An 18,032-nucleotide genomic window follows, 5' to 3' on the forward strand; every position below is an offset into this window, starting at 1 on the left:
GACTGCCTGAAGTCTTGAACTCATGGACATCACCATTATTCGGGTTGGTGCGATTTTTGCGGGATGAGTTGATTTTTTATTGATACTATTTTCGGTCACATGACATTTTTGGATCGACTTCTATTCTGATTTTTGGTAGGCATAAATAACAAAAACCAACAATTTAGTGTTTTTTTGGGGGGGAGTTATGTAGTTCCACATGTGGTAAAATTGATAAGGCAGCTTTATTCTTCAGTATGATTGCATCGATATTTTTTTTATGTTTTGACACCTTTACACAATAGCTATTTTTATAGAAAAAAGTATAATTTTTGCATCGCTTTATTCTAATAGCTATAACTTTTTTATTTTTCTGCTGATGGAGCTGTATGGCAGCTTGTTTTTTGCAGGGCAAGATGACATTTTCAGACATACCATATTTATTTACATTAGTCTTTTTGACCTCGTTTTATTCCACTTTTTGTTTGGCGGTATGATGATGATAAAGCATTGTTTTTCCCCTCAATATACAGCTCTGGCAAAAATTAAGAGACCACTGCAAGATGTTCAGTTTGTCTGATTTTTCTCTTTATAGGTATATTTTTGAGTAAAATGTAAATTGCTCTTTTATTCTATAAACTTCTGACAACATATCTCCGAAGTTCCAAGCAATAAATTTGTATTTATTTTCTGAAAATGAGAAATGGTCAAAATAACAAAAAATGCAGTGCTTGCAGACCTCAAATAATGCTAAAAAAAACCAAACAAGTTCATAATCATTTAGAAACGACAATACCAATGTTTTACCTCAGGTAGAGTTCAGAAATCAATATTTTGTGGAATAACCATGATTTTTAGTCACAGCTTTCATGCGTCTTGGCATGCCTTCCACCAGTCTTTCACACTGCTTCTGGGTGACCTTATGCCACTCCTGGTACAAAAATGTAAGCAGTTCATCTTTGTTTGATGGCTTGTGACTATCCATCTTCCTCTTGATTACATTCCATTGGTTTGGGCTGGAGATTGGTCTGGCCATGACAGGGATTTGATGTGGTGGTCCTTCATCCACACATTGATTGACCTAGCTGTGTGGCATGGCGCATTCTCCTGCTGGAAAAACCAGTCCTCAGAGTTGGGGAACATTGCCTGAGCAGAAGGAATCAACTGTTTTTCCAGGATAACCTTGTATGCAGCTTGATTCATACGTCCTTCGCAAAGAACAACCTGCCCAATTCCAGCCTTGCTGAAGCATCCTCAGATCATCACCGATCCTCCACCAAATTTCACTGTGGGTGTAAGACACTGTGGCTTGTACGTCTCTCCAGGTCGCCGTCTAACCATTAGACGACCAGGTGATGAACTGAGGATGCTTCAGCAAGGCTGGAATTGGGCAGGTTAATCTTTGCGAAGGACGTATGAATCAAGCCACATACAAGGTTATCCTGGAAAAACAGTTGATTCCTTCTGCTCAGGCAATGTTCCCCAACTCTGAGGACTGGTTTTTCCAGCAGGACAATGCGCCATGCCATGTGTGGGGGCCTCATACTATGTGGGGGGAATGTACTGTAGGACGGAAGCTCACGTATCGCTAGGTAACCGTAAGTTGCCCATGTACACGAGAATATTCGGACTGCGGTAACTATGTACAAACTTTATTACTGAGTGTTTGCGACACAGGACGATCCCCCAGATCAGACACAGAGGGATCATTTTCTCTGCAAAGATAATACTGAAAGAAAATGGTCCCCTGTAGGGAATGGTGCGTTCACTGTGCCCTGGGGATGTGCAGGCCAAGGCAGACGAGCTCTGCTCCACTCCTGCCTGGACCTGTGGAGATCATGGTGCTGAGCTCACCAAAATGAAGAAAAAACAGCTGGACTCACTGGGTGTCCGCAGTGGACGGCCGCCATTTTACTGTAGCCCAGAGGCAGGACTGCGCTAGTACAGGGGAACAGGAAGGAAACTTCAGCCGCTCAGGTGCGTTCCGGATATTTACAGGTTCCCGGAAGTTGCTCTTTCTTTTTGTTCCGGGCGCTGCTGCAATGGCAGCTGTTTTTGACTTGGACCTGGAATCGGAGGAGAACAGTGAGGAGAACGAGCCGGTAAGGCGGGTGGTCGTGGGCTTCGGAGGGAGGAGCTAAGCTGCGCAGTGGTCATTGGTGGGCTCAGGCGGCGTGGGGGATTAAAAAGACTGATCATAACGTTACATTGTAATATTCCGCCCTGTCCAGTCACGTGACTGCATCGTCCAATGGCTCCTATTGTAATTATGGATGTGTTTATGTACAGTCAGGACGAAGCGCCCAAATAGTTGTGTATTTGAGATATGTGAGGACCCCCTCCGTATATAAGTTATGGTGTACCCCCTGTAGTGTGAGGACCCCCTCCGTATATAAGTTATGGTGTACCCCATGTAGTGTGAGGACCCCCTCCGTATATAGGTTATGGTGTACCCCCTGTAGTGTGAGGACCCCCTCCGTATATAGGTTATGGTGTACCCCATGTAGTGTGAGGACCCCCTCCGTATATAGGTTATGGTGTACCCCCTGTAGTGTGAGGACCCCCTACGTATAATAGGTTATGGTGTACCCCCTGTAGTGTGAGGACCCCCTCCGTATATAGGTTATGGTGTACCCCCTGTAGTGTGAGGACCCCCTCCGTATATAAGTTATGGTGTACCCCCTGTAGTGTGAGGACCCCCTCCGTATATAGGTTATGGTGTACCCCATGTAGTGTGAGGACCCCCTCCGTATATAGGTTATGGTGTACCCCCTGTAGTGTGAGGACCCCCTACGTATAATAGGTTATGGTGTACCCCCTGTAGTGTGAGGACCCCCTCCGTATATAGGTTATGGTGTACCCCCTGTAATGTGAGGACCCCCTCCGTATATAAGTTATGGTGTACCCCCTGTAGTGTGAGGACCCCCTCCGTATATAGGTTATGGTGTACCCCCTGTAGTGTGAGGACCCCCTACGTATAATAGGTTATGGTGTACCCCCTGTAGTGTGAGGACCCCCTCCTTATATAGGTTATGGTGTACCCCCTGTAGTGTGAGGACCCCCTATGTATAATAGGTTATGGTGTACCCCCTGTAGTGTGAGGACCCCCTCCGTATATAAGTTATGGTGTACCCCCTGTAGTGTGAGGACCCCCTCCGTATATAAGTTATGGTGTACCCCCTGTAGTGTGAGGACCCCCTCCGTATATGTTATGGTGTACCCCCTGTAGTGTGAGGACCCCCTCCGTATATAGGTTATGGTGTACCCCCTGTAGTGTGAGGACCCCCTCCGTATATAGGTTATGGTGTACCCCCTGTAGTGTGAGGACCCCCTCCGTATATAGGTTATGGTGTACCCCCTGTAGTGTGAGGACCCCCTACGTATAATAGGTTATGGTGTACCCCCTGTAGTGTGAGGACCCCCTCCGTATATAGGTTATGGTGTACCCCCTGTAGTGTGAGGACCCCCTCCGTATATAGGTTATGGTGTACCCCCTGTAGTGTGAGGACCCCCTCCGTATATAAGTTATGGTGTACCCCCTGTAGTGTGAGGACCCCCTCCGTATATAGGTTATGGTGTACCCCATGTAGTGTGAGGACTCCCCCCGTATATAGGTTATGGTGTACCCCCTGTAGTGTGAGGACCCCCTACGTATAATAGGTTATGGTGTACCCCCTGTAGTGTGAGGACCCCCTCCGTATATAGGTTATGGTGTACCCCCTGTAATGTGAGGACCCCCTCCGTATATAAGTTATGGTGTACCCCCTGTAGTGTGAGGACCCCCTCCGTATATAGGTTATGGTGTACCCCCTGTAGTGTGAGGACCCCCTACGTATAATAGGTTATGGTGTACCCCCTGTAGTGTGAGGACCCCCTCCTTATATAGGTTATGGTGTACCCCCTGTAGTGTGAGGACCCCCTATGTATAATAGGTTATGGTGTACCCCCTGTAGTGTGAGGACCCCCTCCGTATATAAGTTATGGTGTACCCCCTGTAGTGTGAGGACCCCCTCCGTATATAAGTTATGGTGTACCCCCTGTAGTGTGAGGACCCCCTCCGTATATGTTATGGTGTACCCCCTGTAGTGTGAGGACCCCCTCCGTATATAGGTTATGGTGTACCCCCTGTAGTGTGAGGACCCCCTCCGTATATAGGTTATGGTGTACCCCCTGTAGTGTGAGGACCCCCTCCGTATATAGGTTATGGTGTACCCCCTGTAGTGTGAGGACCCCCTCCGTATAATAGGTTATGGTGTACCCCCTGTAGTGTGAGGACCCCCTCCGTATAATAGGTTATGGTGTACCCCCTGTAGTGTGAGGACCCCCTCCGTATATAGGTTATGGTGTACCCCCCTGTAGTGTGAGGACCCCCTCCGTATATAAGTTATGGTGTACCCCCTGTAGTGTGAGGACCCCCTCCGTATATAAGTTATGGTGTACCCCCTGTAGTGTGAGGACCCCCTCCGTATATAGGTTATGGTGTACCCCCTGTAGTGTGAGGACCCCCTCCGTATATAGGTTATGGTGTACCCCCTGTAGTGTGAGGACCCCCTCCGTATAATAGGTTATGGTGTACCCCCTGTAGTGTGAGGACCCCCTCCGTATAATAGGTTATGGTGTACCCCCTGTAGTGTGAGGACCCCCTCCATATATAGGTTATGGTGTACCCCCCTGTAGTGTGAGGACCCCCTCCGTATATAAGTTATGGTGTACCCCCTGTAGTGTGAGGACCCCCTCCGTATATAAGTTATGGTGTACCCCCTGTAGTGTGAGGACCCCCTCCGTATATAGGTTATGGTGTACCCCCTGTAGTGTGAGGACCCCCTCCGTATATAGGTTATGGTGTACCCCCTGTAGTGTGAGGACCCCCTCCGTATAATAGGTTATGGTGTACCCCCTGTAGTGTGAGGACCCCCTCCGTATAATAGGTTATGGTGTACCCCCTGTAGTGTGAGGACCCCCTCCGTATAATAGGTTATGGTGTACCCCCTGTAGTGTGAGGACCCCCTCCGTATATAGGTTATGGTGTACCCCCCTGTAGTGTGAGGACCCCCTCCGTATATAAGTTATGGTGTACCCCCTGTAGTGTGAGGACCCCCTCCGTATATAAGTTATGGTGTACCCCCTGTAGTGTGAGGACCCCCTCCGTATATAGGTTATGGTGTACCCCCTGTAGTGTGAGGACCCCCTCCGTATATAGGTTATGGTGTACCCCCTGTAGTGTGAGGACCCCCTCCGTATATAGGTTATGGTGTACCCCCTGTAGTGTGAGGACCCCCTCCGTATATAGGTTATGGTGTACCCCCCTGTAGTGTGAGGACCCCCTCCGTATATAAGTTATGGTGTACCCCCTGTAGTGTGAGGACCCCCTCCGTATATAAGTTATGGTGTACCCCCTGTAGTGTGAGGACCCCCTCCGTATATAGGTTATGGTGTACCCCCTGTAGTGTGAGGACCCCCTCCGTATATAGGTTATGGTGTACCCCCTGTAGTGTGAGGACCCCCTCCGTATAATAGGTTATGGTGTACCCCCTGTAGTGTGAGGACCCCCTCCGTATATAGGTTATGGTGTACCCCCCTGTAGTGTGAGGACCCCCTCCGTATATAAGTTATGGTGTACCCCCTGTAGTGTGAGGACCCCCTCCGTATATAAGTTATGGTGTACCCCCTGTAGTGTGAGGACCCCCTCCGTATATAGGTTATGGTGTACCCCCTGTAGTGTGAGGACCCCCTCCGTATATAGGTTATGGTGTACCCCCTGTAGTGTGAGGACCCCCTCCGTATATAGGTTATGGTGTACCCCCTGTAGTGTGAGGACCCCCTCCGTATAATAGGTTATGGTGTACCCCCTGTAGTGTGAGGACCCCCTCCGTATATAGGTTATGGTGTACCCCCCTGTAGTGTGAGGACCCCCTCCGTATATAAGTTATGGTGTACCCCCTGTAGTGTGAGGACCCCCTCCGTATATAGGTTATGGTGTACCCCCTGTAATGTGAGGACCCCCTCCGTATATAAGTTATGGTGTACCCCCTGTAGTGTGAGGACCCCCTTCGTATATAGGTTATGGTGTACCCCCTGTAGTGTGAGGACCCCCTCCGTATAATAGGTTATGGTGTACCCCCTGTAGTGTGAGGACCCCCTCCGTATATAAGTTATGGTGTACCCCCTGTAGTGTGAGGACCCCCTCCGTATATAAGTTATGGTGTACCCCCTGTAGTGTGAGGAACCCCTCCGTATTTAGGTTATGGTGTACCCCCTGTAATGTGAGGACCCCCTCCGTATATAAGTTATGGTGTACCCCCTGTAGTGTGAGGACCCCCTCCGTATATAGGTTATGGTGTACCCCCTGTAGTGTGAGGACCCCCTCCGTATATAGGTTATGGTGTACCCCCTGTAATGTGAGGATCCTCTCCGTATTTAGGTTATGGTGTACCCCCTGTAGTGTGAGGACCCCCTCCGTATATAGGTTATGGTGTGCCCCCCTGTAGTGTGAGGACCCCCTCCGTATATGTTATGGTGTACCCCCTGTTGTGTGAGGACCCCCTCCGTATATAGGTTATGGTGTACCCCCTGTAATGTGAGGATCCTCTCCGTATTTAGGTTATGGTGTACCCCCTGTAGTGTGAGGACCCCCTCCGTATATAGGTTATGGTGTACCCCCTGTAGTGTGAGGACCCCTTCCGTATATAGGTTATGGTGTACCCCCTGTAATGTGAGGACCCCCTCCGTATATAAGTTATGGTGTACCCCCTGTAGTGTGAGGACCCCCTCCGTATATAGGTTATGGTGTACCCCCTGTAGTGTGAGGACCCCCTCCGTATATAAGTTATGGTGTACCCCCTGTAGTGTGAGGAACCCCTCCGTATTTAGGTTATGGTGTACCCCCTGTAATGTGAGGACCCCCTCCGTATATAAGTTATGGTGTACCCCCTGTAATGTGAGGACCCCCTCCGTATATAGGTTATGGTGTACCCCCTATAGTGTGAGGACCCCCTCCGTATGTAGGTTATGGTGTACCCCCTGTTGTGTGAGGACCCTCTCCGTATATAAGTTATGGTGTACCACCTGTAGTGTGAGGACCCCCTCCGTATATAGGTTATGGTGTACCCCCTGTAGTGTGAGGACCCCCTCCGTATATAGGTTATGGTGTACTTCCTGTTGTGTGAGGACCCCCTCCGTATATAGGTTATGGTGTACCCCCTGTTGTGTGAGGACCCCTTCCGTATATAATAATAATAAATAATAATAATTTTTATTTATATAGCGCCAACATATTCCGCAGCGCTTTACAAATTATAGAGGGGACTTGTACAGACAATAGACATTACAGCATAACAGAAATCACAGTTCAAAACAGATACCAGGAGGAATGAGGGCCCTGCTCGCAAGCTTACAAACTATGAGGAAAAGGTGAGACACGAGAGGTGGATGGTATATAGGTTATGGTGTACTCCCTGTTGTGTGAGGACCACCTCCGTATATAGGTTATGGTGTACCCCCTGTTGTGTGAGGACCACCTCCGTATATAGGTTATGGTGTACCCCCTGTTGTGTGAGGACCACCTCCGTATATAGGTTATGGTGTTACCCCCTGTTGTGTGAGGACCCCCTCCATATATAGGTTATGGTGTACCCCCTGTTGTGTGAGGACCGCCTCCTCCATATAATCGGTCGCAGTGTACCCTGTTGTGTGCACCTCCTCCATATAATAGGTCGCAGTGTACCCTGTTGTGAGCGCCTCCTCCATATAATAGGTCGTAGTGTACCCTATTGTGAGCGCCTCCTCCATATAATAGGTCGTAGTGTACCCTGTTGTGAGCGCCTCCTCTATATAATAGGTCGCAGTGTACCCCGTTGTGTGCTCCTCCTCCATATATATAATAGGTCGCAGTGTACCCTGTTGTGAGCACCTCCTCCATATAATAGGTCGCAGTGTACACTGTTGTGAGCGCCTCCTCAATATAATAGGTCGCAGTGTACCCCGTTGTGTGCTCCTCCTCCATATATATAATAGGTCGCAGTGTACCCTGTTGTGAGCACCTCCTCCATATATATAATAGGTCGCAGTGTACCCCGTTGTGTGCTCCTCCTCCATATATATAATAGGTCGCAGTGTACCCCGTTGTGAGCGCCTCCTCTATATAATAGGTCGCAGTGTACACTGTTGTGAGCGCTTCCTCCATATAATAGGTCGCAGTGTACCCTGTTGTGAGCGCCTCCTCCATATAATGGGTCGCAGTGTACCCCGTTGTGAGCGCCTCCTCCATATAATAGGTCGCAGTGTACCCCGTTGTGAGCGCCTCCTCCATATAATAGGTCGCAGTGTACCCCGTTGTGAGCGCCTCCTCCATATAATAGGTCGCAGTGTACACTGTTGTGAGCGCCTCCTCCATATAATAGGTCGCAGTGTACCCCGTTGTGAGCGCCTCCTCTATATAATAGGTCGCAGTGTACACTGTTGTGAGCGCTTCCTCCATATAATAGGTCACAGTGTACCCTGTTGTGAGCGCCTCCTCCATATAATGGGTCGCAGTGTACCCCGTTGTGAGCGCCTCCTCTATATAATAGGTCGCAGTGTACACTGTTGTGAGCGCTTCCTCCATATAATAGGTCACAGTGTACCCTGTTGTGAGCGCCTCCTCCATATAATGGGTCGCAGTGTACCCCGTTGTGAGCGCCTCCTCCATATAATAGGTCGCAGTGTACCCCGTTGTGAGCGCCTCCTCCATATAATAGGTCGCAGTGTACCCCGTTGTGAGCGCCTCCTCCATATAATAGGTCGCAGTGTACACTGTTGTGAGCGCCTCCTCCATATAATAGGTCGCAGTGTACCCCGTTGTGAGCGCCTCCTCCATATAATAGGTCGCAGTGTACCCCGTTGTGTGCACCTCCTCCATATATATAATAGGTCGCAGTGTACCCTGTTGTGAGCACCTCCTCCATATAATAGGTCGCAGTGTACCCCGTTGTGAGCGTCTCCTCCATATAATAGGTCGCAGTGTACCCCGTTGTGAGCGTCTCCTCCATATAATAGGTCGCAGTGTACCCCGTTGTGAGCACCTCCTCCATATAATAGGTCGCAGTGTACCCCGTTGTGAGCGTCTCCTCCATATAATAGGTCGCAGTGTACCCCGTTGTGAGCGTCTCCTCCATATAATAGGTCGCAGTGTACCCTGTTGCGTGTGTCTCCTCCATATAATAGGTCGCAGCGTACCCTGTTGTGAGCGTCTCCTCCATATAATAGGTCGCAGCGTACCCTGTTGTGAGCGCCTCCTCCATATAATAGGTCGCAGCGTACCCTGTTGTGAGCGCCTCCTCCATATAATAGGTCGCAGTGTACCCTGTTGCGTGTGTCTCCTCCATATAATAGGTTGCAGTGTACCCTGTTGTGAGCATCTCCTCCAAATAATAGGTCGCAGCGTACCCTGTTGTGAGCGCCTCCTCCATATAATAGGTCGCAGTGTACCCTGTTGCGTGTGTCTCCTCCATATAATAGGTTGCAGCGTACCCTGTTGTGAGCATCTCCTCCATATAATAGGTCGCAGCGTACCCTGTTGTGAGCGCCTCCTCCATATAATAGGTCGCAGCGTACACTGTTGTGAGCGCCTCCTCCATATAATAGGTCGCAGTGTACCCTGTTGCGTGTGTCTCCTCCATATAATAGGTCGCAGCGTACCCTGTTGTGAGCGCCTCCTCCATATAATAGGTCGCAGTGTACCCTGTTGCGTGTGTCTCCTCCATATAATAGGTCGCAGTGTACCCTGTTGCGTGTGTCTCCTCCATATAATAGGTTGCAGTGTACCCTGTTGTGAGCATCTCCTCCATATAATAGGTCGCAGCGTACCCTGTTGTGAGCGCCTCCTCCATATAATAGGTCGCAGTGTACCCTGTTGCGTGTGTCTCCTCCATATAATAGGTCGCAGCGTACCCTGTTGTGAGCATCTCCTCCATATAATAGGTCGCAGTGTACACTGTTGTGAGCGCCTCCTCCATGTAATAGGTTTTTAGTGACAGCATTCCCTGTATACTGTAATGTAAAGAGCTGGTGCCAGTGCTTGCCGCATTCATTCAATGACGTATATTTTATTGGTGCCATATTGCCAATGTAGGTCCCAGTGGTCGTCTCCTCTATAGGCTGTATTAGGAAGCCTAAATGGCCATGAAAAAGTAGGTATGTCAAATATACAGCAATCCAAGAAGAAAAAGACCCCCAAATAACTCATTTACGAGAATAATATCTTTATTAATTTAGCACAAGAGAATGCAGCAAAAACACAAATATGGGGATATACAGGTCCTTCTCAAAAAATTAGCATATAGTGTTAAATTTCATTATTTACCATAATGTAATGATTACAATTAAACTTTCATATATTATAGATTCATTATCCACCAACTGAAATTTGTCAGGTCTTTTATTGTTTTAATACTGATGATTTTGGCATACAACTCCTGATAACCCAAAAAACCTGTCTCAATAAATTAGCATATTTCACCCGTCCAATCAAATAAAAGTGTTTTTTAATAACAAACAAAAAAACCATCAAATAATAACGTTCAGTTATGCACTCAATACTTGGTCGGGAATCCTTTGGCAGAAATGACTGCTTCAATGCGGCGTGGCATGGAGGCAATCAGCCTGTGACACTGCTGAGATGTTATGGAGGCCCAGGATGCTTCAATAGCAGCCTTAAGCTCATCCAGAGTGTTGGGTCTTGCGTCTCTCAACTTTCTCTTCACAATATCCCACAGATTCTCTATGGGGTTCAGGTCAGGAGAGTTGGCAGGCCAATTGAGCACAGTAATACCATGGTCAGTAAACCATTTACCAGTGGTTTTGGCACTGTGAGCAGGTGCCAGGAAGCATGAAGTGCTCCAAAATCTCCTGATAGCTAGCTGCATTGACCCTGCCCTTGATGAAACACAGTGGACCAACACCAGCAGCTGACATGGCACCCCACACCACTGACTGTGGGTACTTGACACTGGACTTCAGGCATTTTGGCATTTCCTTCTCCCCAGTCTTCCTCCAGACTCTGGCACCTTGATTTCCGAATGACATGCAAAATTTGCTTTCATCAGAAAAAAGTACTTGGGACCACTTAGCAACAGTCCAGTGCTGCTTCTCTGTAGCCCAGGTCAGGCGCTTCTGCCGCTGTGTATGGTTCAAAAGTGGCTTTACCTGGGGAATGCGGCACCTGTAGCCCATTTCCTGCACACGCCTGTGCACGGTGGCTCTGGATGTTTCCACACCAGACTCAGTCCACTGCTTCCTCAGGTTCCCCAAGGTCTGGAATCGGTCCTTCTCCACAATCTTCCTCAGGGTCCGGTCACCTCTTCTCGTTGTACAGCGTTTTCTGCCACATTGTTTCCTTCCAACAGACTTACCATTGAGGTGCCTTGATACAGCACTCTGGGAACAGCCTATTTGTTGAGAAATTTCTTTCTGGGTCTTACCCTCTTGCTTGAGGGTGTCAATGATGGCCTTCTTGACATCTGTCAGGTCGCTAGTCTTACCCATGATGGGGGTTTTGAGTAATGAACCAGGCAGGGAGTTTTTAAAAGCCTCAGGTATCTTTTGCATGTGTTTAGAGTTAATTAGTTGATTCAGAAGATTAGGGTAATAGGTCGTTTAGAGAACCTTTTCTTGATATGCTAATTTATTGAGACAGGTTTTTTGGGTTATCAGGAGTTGTAGGCCAAAATCATCAGTATTAAAACAATAAAAGACCTGACAAATTTCAGTTGGTGGATAATGAATCTATAATATATGAAAGTTTAATTGTAATCATTACATTATGGTAAATAATGAAATTTAACACTATATGCTAATTTTTTGAGAAGGACCTGTAGAACCATGAAAAAACAGGACATAGGATGCACAATAACATTCCACCGACGCAGTCTGGGCTGAGAATTCTACGTCATGCCCAACTGATTATATACATAATCCTAATTAGCTAGATAAAAATAAAGGCCTACAAATGATGGTAATTAGGTAGCAGAATGCAATGATTCCTTTAGCCCAGATACACAAGTGCCGCCTAGTGGTTAGAAAAAGTGTAATTACGGTAAGTAACTGAGGATCACAAATGTGGTATAAAGGGGTCAGTGCAGAGTAATCCTGGACACTATCTAGTGGTGGGAGTAATAAGGCTGCCCAGGGTATGTCTCAGATAAATGTCACATGTTAATAGGTAGAGTTCGGGAAGCAGAACAGAAACCAGTAGTGTAAGTGTGCTGCCGTGCTGTGTAATACTGACACAGGTCACCTATTAATGGAAGTCTAGTAGTAGCTCCATAGACCTGATGCAATAAGCTGACTCGTCCTGCTTAGTGCTGCCAGATAACAAGCTGCCGGTCTGTGCCTACCTCCATCCCTCAGGATGCCATATATAATATGTCTGTTTATGGTATCACTTCTATGGAGCTGGTACTATTTAGCCAATGTACTGTTTTATCATGGTTCTATATCCCCACATTTGTGTTTTTACAGTATTTTTTGTGCTAATAATGCTATTCATTCTTGTAATCAAGCTGTTTGGGGGTCATTTTCTTTTTGGCTGTGTTAGATGGAGGGGGTCCTACTCTACAGACCAGAACGAAGAGTAGTTTCTCTGGAAGGTTAAGGGTGTCTTGTCTTGTTGGGGGCTTTTTTTCTAAACATTAGTGTGTAATCAGGGATACAGGAGAAGCGGCCATTTAGGGTACTGGTGTCTCCTGGCATTGGAGATGGGCTTATCACTACACTGCCCACGCTGATCAGCAGTAGGGTCCAGTGCCCATCGGTGCACCTTTGTCTTGGAGATCAGGTGCCAAGGACCATACAGCCTTAGATTTGTCTTGTGTACTTAGTGGATTGTGTTTTCTTTTCTTCCAGGATGACGACTCTGAGATTACCGGATCTTGTGAAGCGTGAGTTCTATAAATCCCAAAGTCATTTTTTTTTCCTTGTGTAATGCTTCTATCATCCTAGTCCTAACTGTAGGCTTGTGTTGCAGGTCCGACCTCTCGTGTACTACGGAATATGATCTCGCAGACAGCAGAATGTGCCCGGGGCAGGAGACCCTCTCCCCACAGTGCTTTCACATACTACGTGTACTGGGACGAGGCAGCTATGGAAAGGTAACTAGGCTTATCCCAATGTCCGACATCATGTTGATGCCTCTTTATAAAACCTATCAGGGTTGTTACTCCATAAATAAAACCCTCCATCACTAGCTCCAGCAGTTTCACCCTAATTCTAAGCCAACCTGAGTCCTGCTCATGGAATGGGACCAAGTCTCGAAGTATAATAAAAGCATGGATGAGATGGAATTCCCCCGCTTTTCTTGGCTGACTCAGAATGTTCTAGACGTTCTCTGGAAGCCCTCTAAACATTTTGGTTAGGCCTCCAAAGGGAATTTTCTGCGAAAAGTGTTGTTTTTCTAGTCTCAGGATAGACTTTCAAAAAGTGATCAGGACGAGGAAGAACAAGTAGTAGTTTTGAGTGACACCATTCATCTTACCATAGAATGTATGTAATGAAGTGGGGAAAAAGCAAATGCAGGTGATTGTTTAATTGCTGGTAGAGGGGATAGATGATTGCCACAAGCTGGAAGTACGAAGCTTGCAGGTACTGGGGCCTTCTGTAAGCTTCCAGCTGCCTTTGAAATCCCATCAGCACCCTGTAACGAAGGGAGAACGGGCGATTTGAACACTAGCATCAGCTTTCCATTATTCTAGGTAGCACCATGACCAGCCCCCTTCATGGCTGTGGCTTTGGTATATGAGTAGCCATTTTGAAGTTTTAACAAGCAGTTGTTGCATTCCTGCCGATGATAAACTGGCATAGGAAAGTAATCGTGTCACATACCCCTATATATAAGGGCCAGTTTATATAGCAGAGGATGTCGTTGTGATGAGACTGTTGTGCTAATATGTTCCGAATGTTGAAATTACAATTCTGGAGCATCTTTGTTAGATCTGTGTTTTGATACTACTCCATAATTCTTCTCGGGAATATATAAAAGAATACATTTCCAACTAGATTGCTAAACTTATTGTCAATAGCGTAACACTGTCCAATCAGTGCTGACACTTTGCAGACAGAAAGAATGGTAGAATGTTAATGTATTCAGTGAATTTAGAAATCAACTACTTTCTACGGTGCAAAAACACAAGCTATTTTCCTCTGTGTATTTGCTTATGGAAAATCTGCTGCTTTACAGTGCCAGCAAAGTACATGGTATCTGTAGTGTAAACTGACAAGTCTTGCTTGTTTAAAGGGCTGGTCCAAAAGTAGAATGTGGTTTAATTCTACATCTCATCTAATCTCTTTTCTAATATACTTCTCTTTTACTACTCTAACTGCTGCAGATCTTAAAGAGGTGGTCCAAACTACAATGTATTTTCATCCTAAGCGCCTACCTATTTAATATCATAAACTAATATTTTTTCTAATATACTTTGTTAAAAAGTCCCTACCGTTCTTTCATTACGCTATCTAACTGCTTTTATTTTTTTTACAACTTCCTCGGTGATGACTTTTCATTTGAAAATCCCATTGCATGCTGGGATGTTCAAACTGCCCTGAAACGAAGAGTTATCAGTGACGTGTGTTTCAGGGGTTGGGCAAGTCCCACCTCTACTGAGCATGTGTTGGTTGTCAATTCTGACGTCTACTATGTGCAAGCTCCCTTGTCACTGTGCAATATTCTTCTCTGAGTACAGTGACGGTGCGCTCCCTTACTGGCTGTGATGAGCAGTGACCAGATAGCAAGAGAGTGCATTGTTGGTATGGTTTGGAAGACAAACACCCAGCGAGCAGAGTCCAGCCCTTCTCTGCAAGTTGTCTCTGCTTTCTTGTTTTTCCTTACAGTACGCACTGACAGTGTGCTCTCTCTTGATGGCTCGTCCATTCTCATCAGAACCAGCGAGGGAAGCGCCCTGTCACTGTGTACGGAGAAGTGACGAGATCTCACTGAGCATAGGTCAGAGTATGCAACCAATGCATGCTCAGTAGAGTAGGGACTAGCCCACCCCCTTAAACGGACATCACTGAGGACTCTTTGTTTCAGCGTGGGGGCGGAGGCTGTAACAGTGGCCGCAGTCTCTGCCTCCTGATAATGACTGGTTTCACTATCCCAGCATGCACTGGGATTCTAAAACAAAGCGTCATTACACAGGAAGTAGTAAAAAAAAAAAAAAAAAGAAAAGAAAGCAGTTAGATATCAGAGAAGGAACGGTAGGGACTTTTAATCAAAGTATATTAGCAAAAATATCTCAAATTTGGACTCATCAGACCAAAGCACAGATTTCCACTGGTCTAATGTCCATTCCTTGTGTTCTTTAGCCCAAACAAGTCTCTTTTGCTTGTTGCCTGTCCTTAGCAGTGGTTTCCTAGCAGCTATTTTACCATGAAGGCCTGCTGCACAAAGTCTCCTCTTAACAGTTGTTGTAGAGATGTGTCTGCTGCTAGACCTCTGTGTGGCATTGACCTGCTCTCTAGTCTGATCTGCTGTTAACCTGCGATTTCTGAGGCTGGTGACTCGGATAAACTTATCTTCAGAAGCAGAGGTGACTCTTGGTCTTCCTTTCCTGGGGCGGTCCTCATGTGAGCCAGTTTCTTTGTAGCGCTTGATGGTTTTTGCCACTGCACTTGGGGACACTTTCAAAGTTTTCCCAATTTTTCGGACTGACTGACCTTCATTTCTTAAAGTAATGATGGCCACTCGTTTTTCTTTACTTAGCTGCTTTTTTCTTGCCATAATACAAATTCTGTCAGTCTATTTAGTAGGACTATCAGCTGTGTATCCACCAGACTTCTGCACAACACAACTGATGGTCCCAACCCCATTTATAAGGCAAGAAATCCCACTTATTAAACCTGACAGGGCACACCTGTGAAGTGAAAACCATTCCCGGTGACTACCTCTTGAAGCTCATCAAGAGAATGCCAAGAGTGTGCAAAACAGTCATCAAAGCAAAAGGTGGCTACTTTGAAGAACCTAGAATATAAGACATATTTTCAGTTGTTTCACACTTTTTTGTTAAGTATATAATTCCACATGTGTTAATTCATAGTTTTGATGCCTTCAGTGTGAATTTACAATTTTCATAGTCATGAAAATACAGAAAAATCATTAAATGAGAAGGTGTGTCCAAACTTTTGGTCTGTACTGTACATTTCAGTTTCGGACCACCTCTTTGAGATCTGCAGTATGTTAATTTGTGCAGGTTTCACTCTTTCCCATACAAATTGTGAAATATGGGGCTTCCCTGCACTAAAGATCACTGCCGAGCTCCGCTGCCAGTTTCTTTTCTGAAAATATATCCTTTATCTGACCACTTTCATGACAAGCTTTCATCTTCTTCAGGTTTTCCAGGTGAAGAAGGTGACTGGCTCAAATTCGGGAAGAATTTTTGCAATGAAGGTTTTGCAAAAGGTGAGTTTGGACTGGCCCATCAAGGGGACTTTAGACCCGATCACTTTCCTCTAGGGTCTATTATTTGAGGGCTGATTCATAAACACCTTATTAGACCTCAGTGATGGTGGTTTTTGTGTATACAATCGTAATTTCATTGATAATTTCCCCCCCCCCCCCCCATTTCTAAGGTATTTAGAAGATCCCCAGTTGCAGAGGAAACAGAACATGCAGGAGTGACACAGTTCACAAAGTTGATTGGGGTCTTCTAGGGCCGTGAGCTTTGCTATGCCAGCATGGAATCGGCAGTTATGTGACTTGCAGGTCCTGTAGAAACATCAGCGGGCCGATGCTTCTGTAAACTACTTATGGAGCACTATGTAGCCAGCAAAATAGAAGACAGAAGCAGTAATAAACCTCTTCCGTTTTCTCTCCAGGGTCCCTGGCTGCTTTAATCCCTGTGATAAAAATTCACAATAGCCTTGGATTAATTCTCAAAACCAAACGGCGTAAATTTACGGATCTTGATCCTTGTGGTTAAAAGGGGTTCTCCAAGGATGTAAAAAAAATGGCTCATCACGTAATTCAGATGGCAGCCCGTCCTTGCCACGCGTAAGAGGGGCTGCAATCTGAAGACACACTGTTCTTTGTGTCAACTTACAAAGATGTATATAAGCACACTTACTTCAGCTAACAGCACAGAGGTAAGGGCGCCGCCGTAGGGGTGCGACATTCTGTGTGCCCATTGGTTGCGACAAAATCATTAAGCACCAATGTGTTACTATGATAGCCGTGGGTCTGTTGGAGAATTCGATACCTGTCATCACGGATGTCCATTGAAACCATCCTATGGCTAGGATTCAAAGGAGTGTTTATATGTGTGTGTGTATACATATATATATATATAATATTTAAACTGTATGAAAACAGTTTGAGTCACCCTTCTTTTATCCCATTACAAGTAAAGATGTTTTCTCACCCCCATGACTTTAAGGAGGTTTCGCATGAACATAAGTTGATTTTAATCAATACATCTTGTAATAATAATTTCCACAATTGGATTGTTTAAATTAAATGTTCCTGTGCTTAGATCTGTGAGGTAAAACATTTCCCTGCTTGTTTTTAAACAATGTTTTACCTCAAAGAAACAATCAGCTGTGATCCCATGCTGTAATGTCTGCATCCTCTTTTGCATCCTCTCCTGCCCAGGAGCTGTGGTATGATCAGACCATGTTCCTGCACGGTCAGACACGGCCATCACACAGTACACAGCAGGGGCACATTCATAAGATTATCTCAGCACAGGAACATTTTTTTTTTTTTTTTTTTTTTTTAACAAATCCAATTGTGGAAATTATTATTCCAAGATCTATTGACCAAAATCAACTTTTGTTCGTGGTAAAATTCATTTAAGCCCTCATACAGCTGTATGGACCAAAAGATAACATTACGGGTCTTGAAAACTTCATTTCGTTGTAACCATACTGATGGGGAAAATTGTATTGCTAGATCATATTTACTACACAATGTACACAGTAATAACATCTCCCATCCCACAAACAATGCCAGTATTGCTTTTTTTTCCACAATTTCACCACTCTTGAAATGTGGCTTTTTTTTCCCCCATTTTGCAGTACCCTATGAGGTA

The 18,032-nt window shown here is 46.0% G+C and overlaps 1 protein-coding gene across 1 annotated transcript in view; it reads left to right on the forward strand.

Annotated features, from left to right (window-relative positions):
- Positions 1–1,884: 1,884 nt before the first annotated feature.
- Positions 1,885–18,032, forward strand: part of RPS6KB2 (ribosomal protein S6 kinase B2) — a 45,886-nt gene continuing 29,738 nt past the window's right edge. Inside the window, exons 1-4 of the mRNA XM_077251148.1 lie at positions 1,885–2,081; positions 12,859–12,893; positions 12,980–13,103; positions 16,337–16,405. Of these exons, the coding sequence (XP_077107263.1) occupies positions 2,022–2,081; positions 12,859–12,893; positions 12,980–13,103; positions 16,337–16,405 (288 nt within the window). The 5' untranslated portion in view covers positions 1,885–2,021. The remainder of the gene's footprint in view (positions 2,082–12,858; positions 12,894–12,979; positions 13,104–16,336; positions 16,406–18,032) is intronic.

The sequence above is a fragment of the Ranitomeya variabilis genome, chromosome 4, assembly GCF_051348905.1.
Source record: "Ranitomeya variabilis isolate aRanVar5 chromosome 4, aRanVar5.hap1, whole genome shotgun sequence".
NCBI lineage: Eukaryota > Metazoa > Chordata > Amphibia > Anura > Dendrobatidae > Ranitomeya > Ranitomeya variabilis.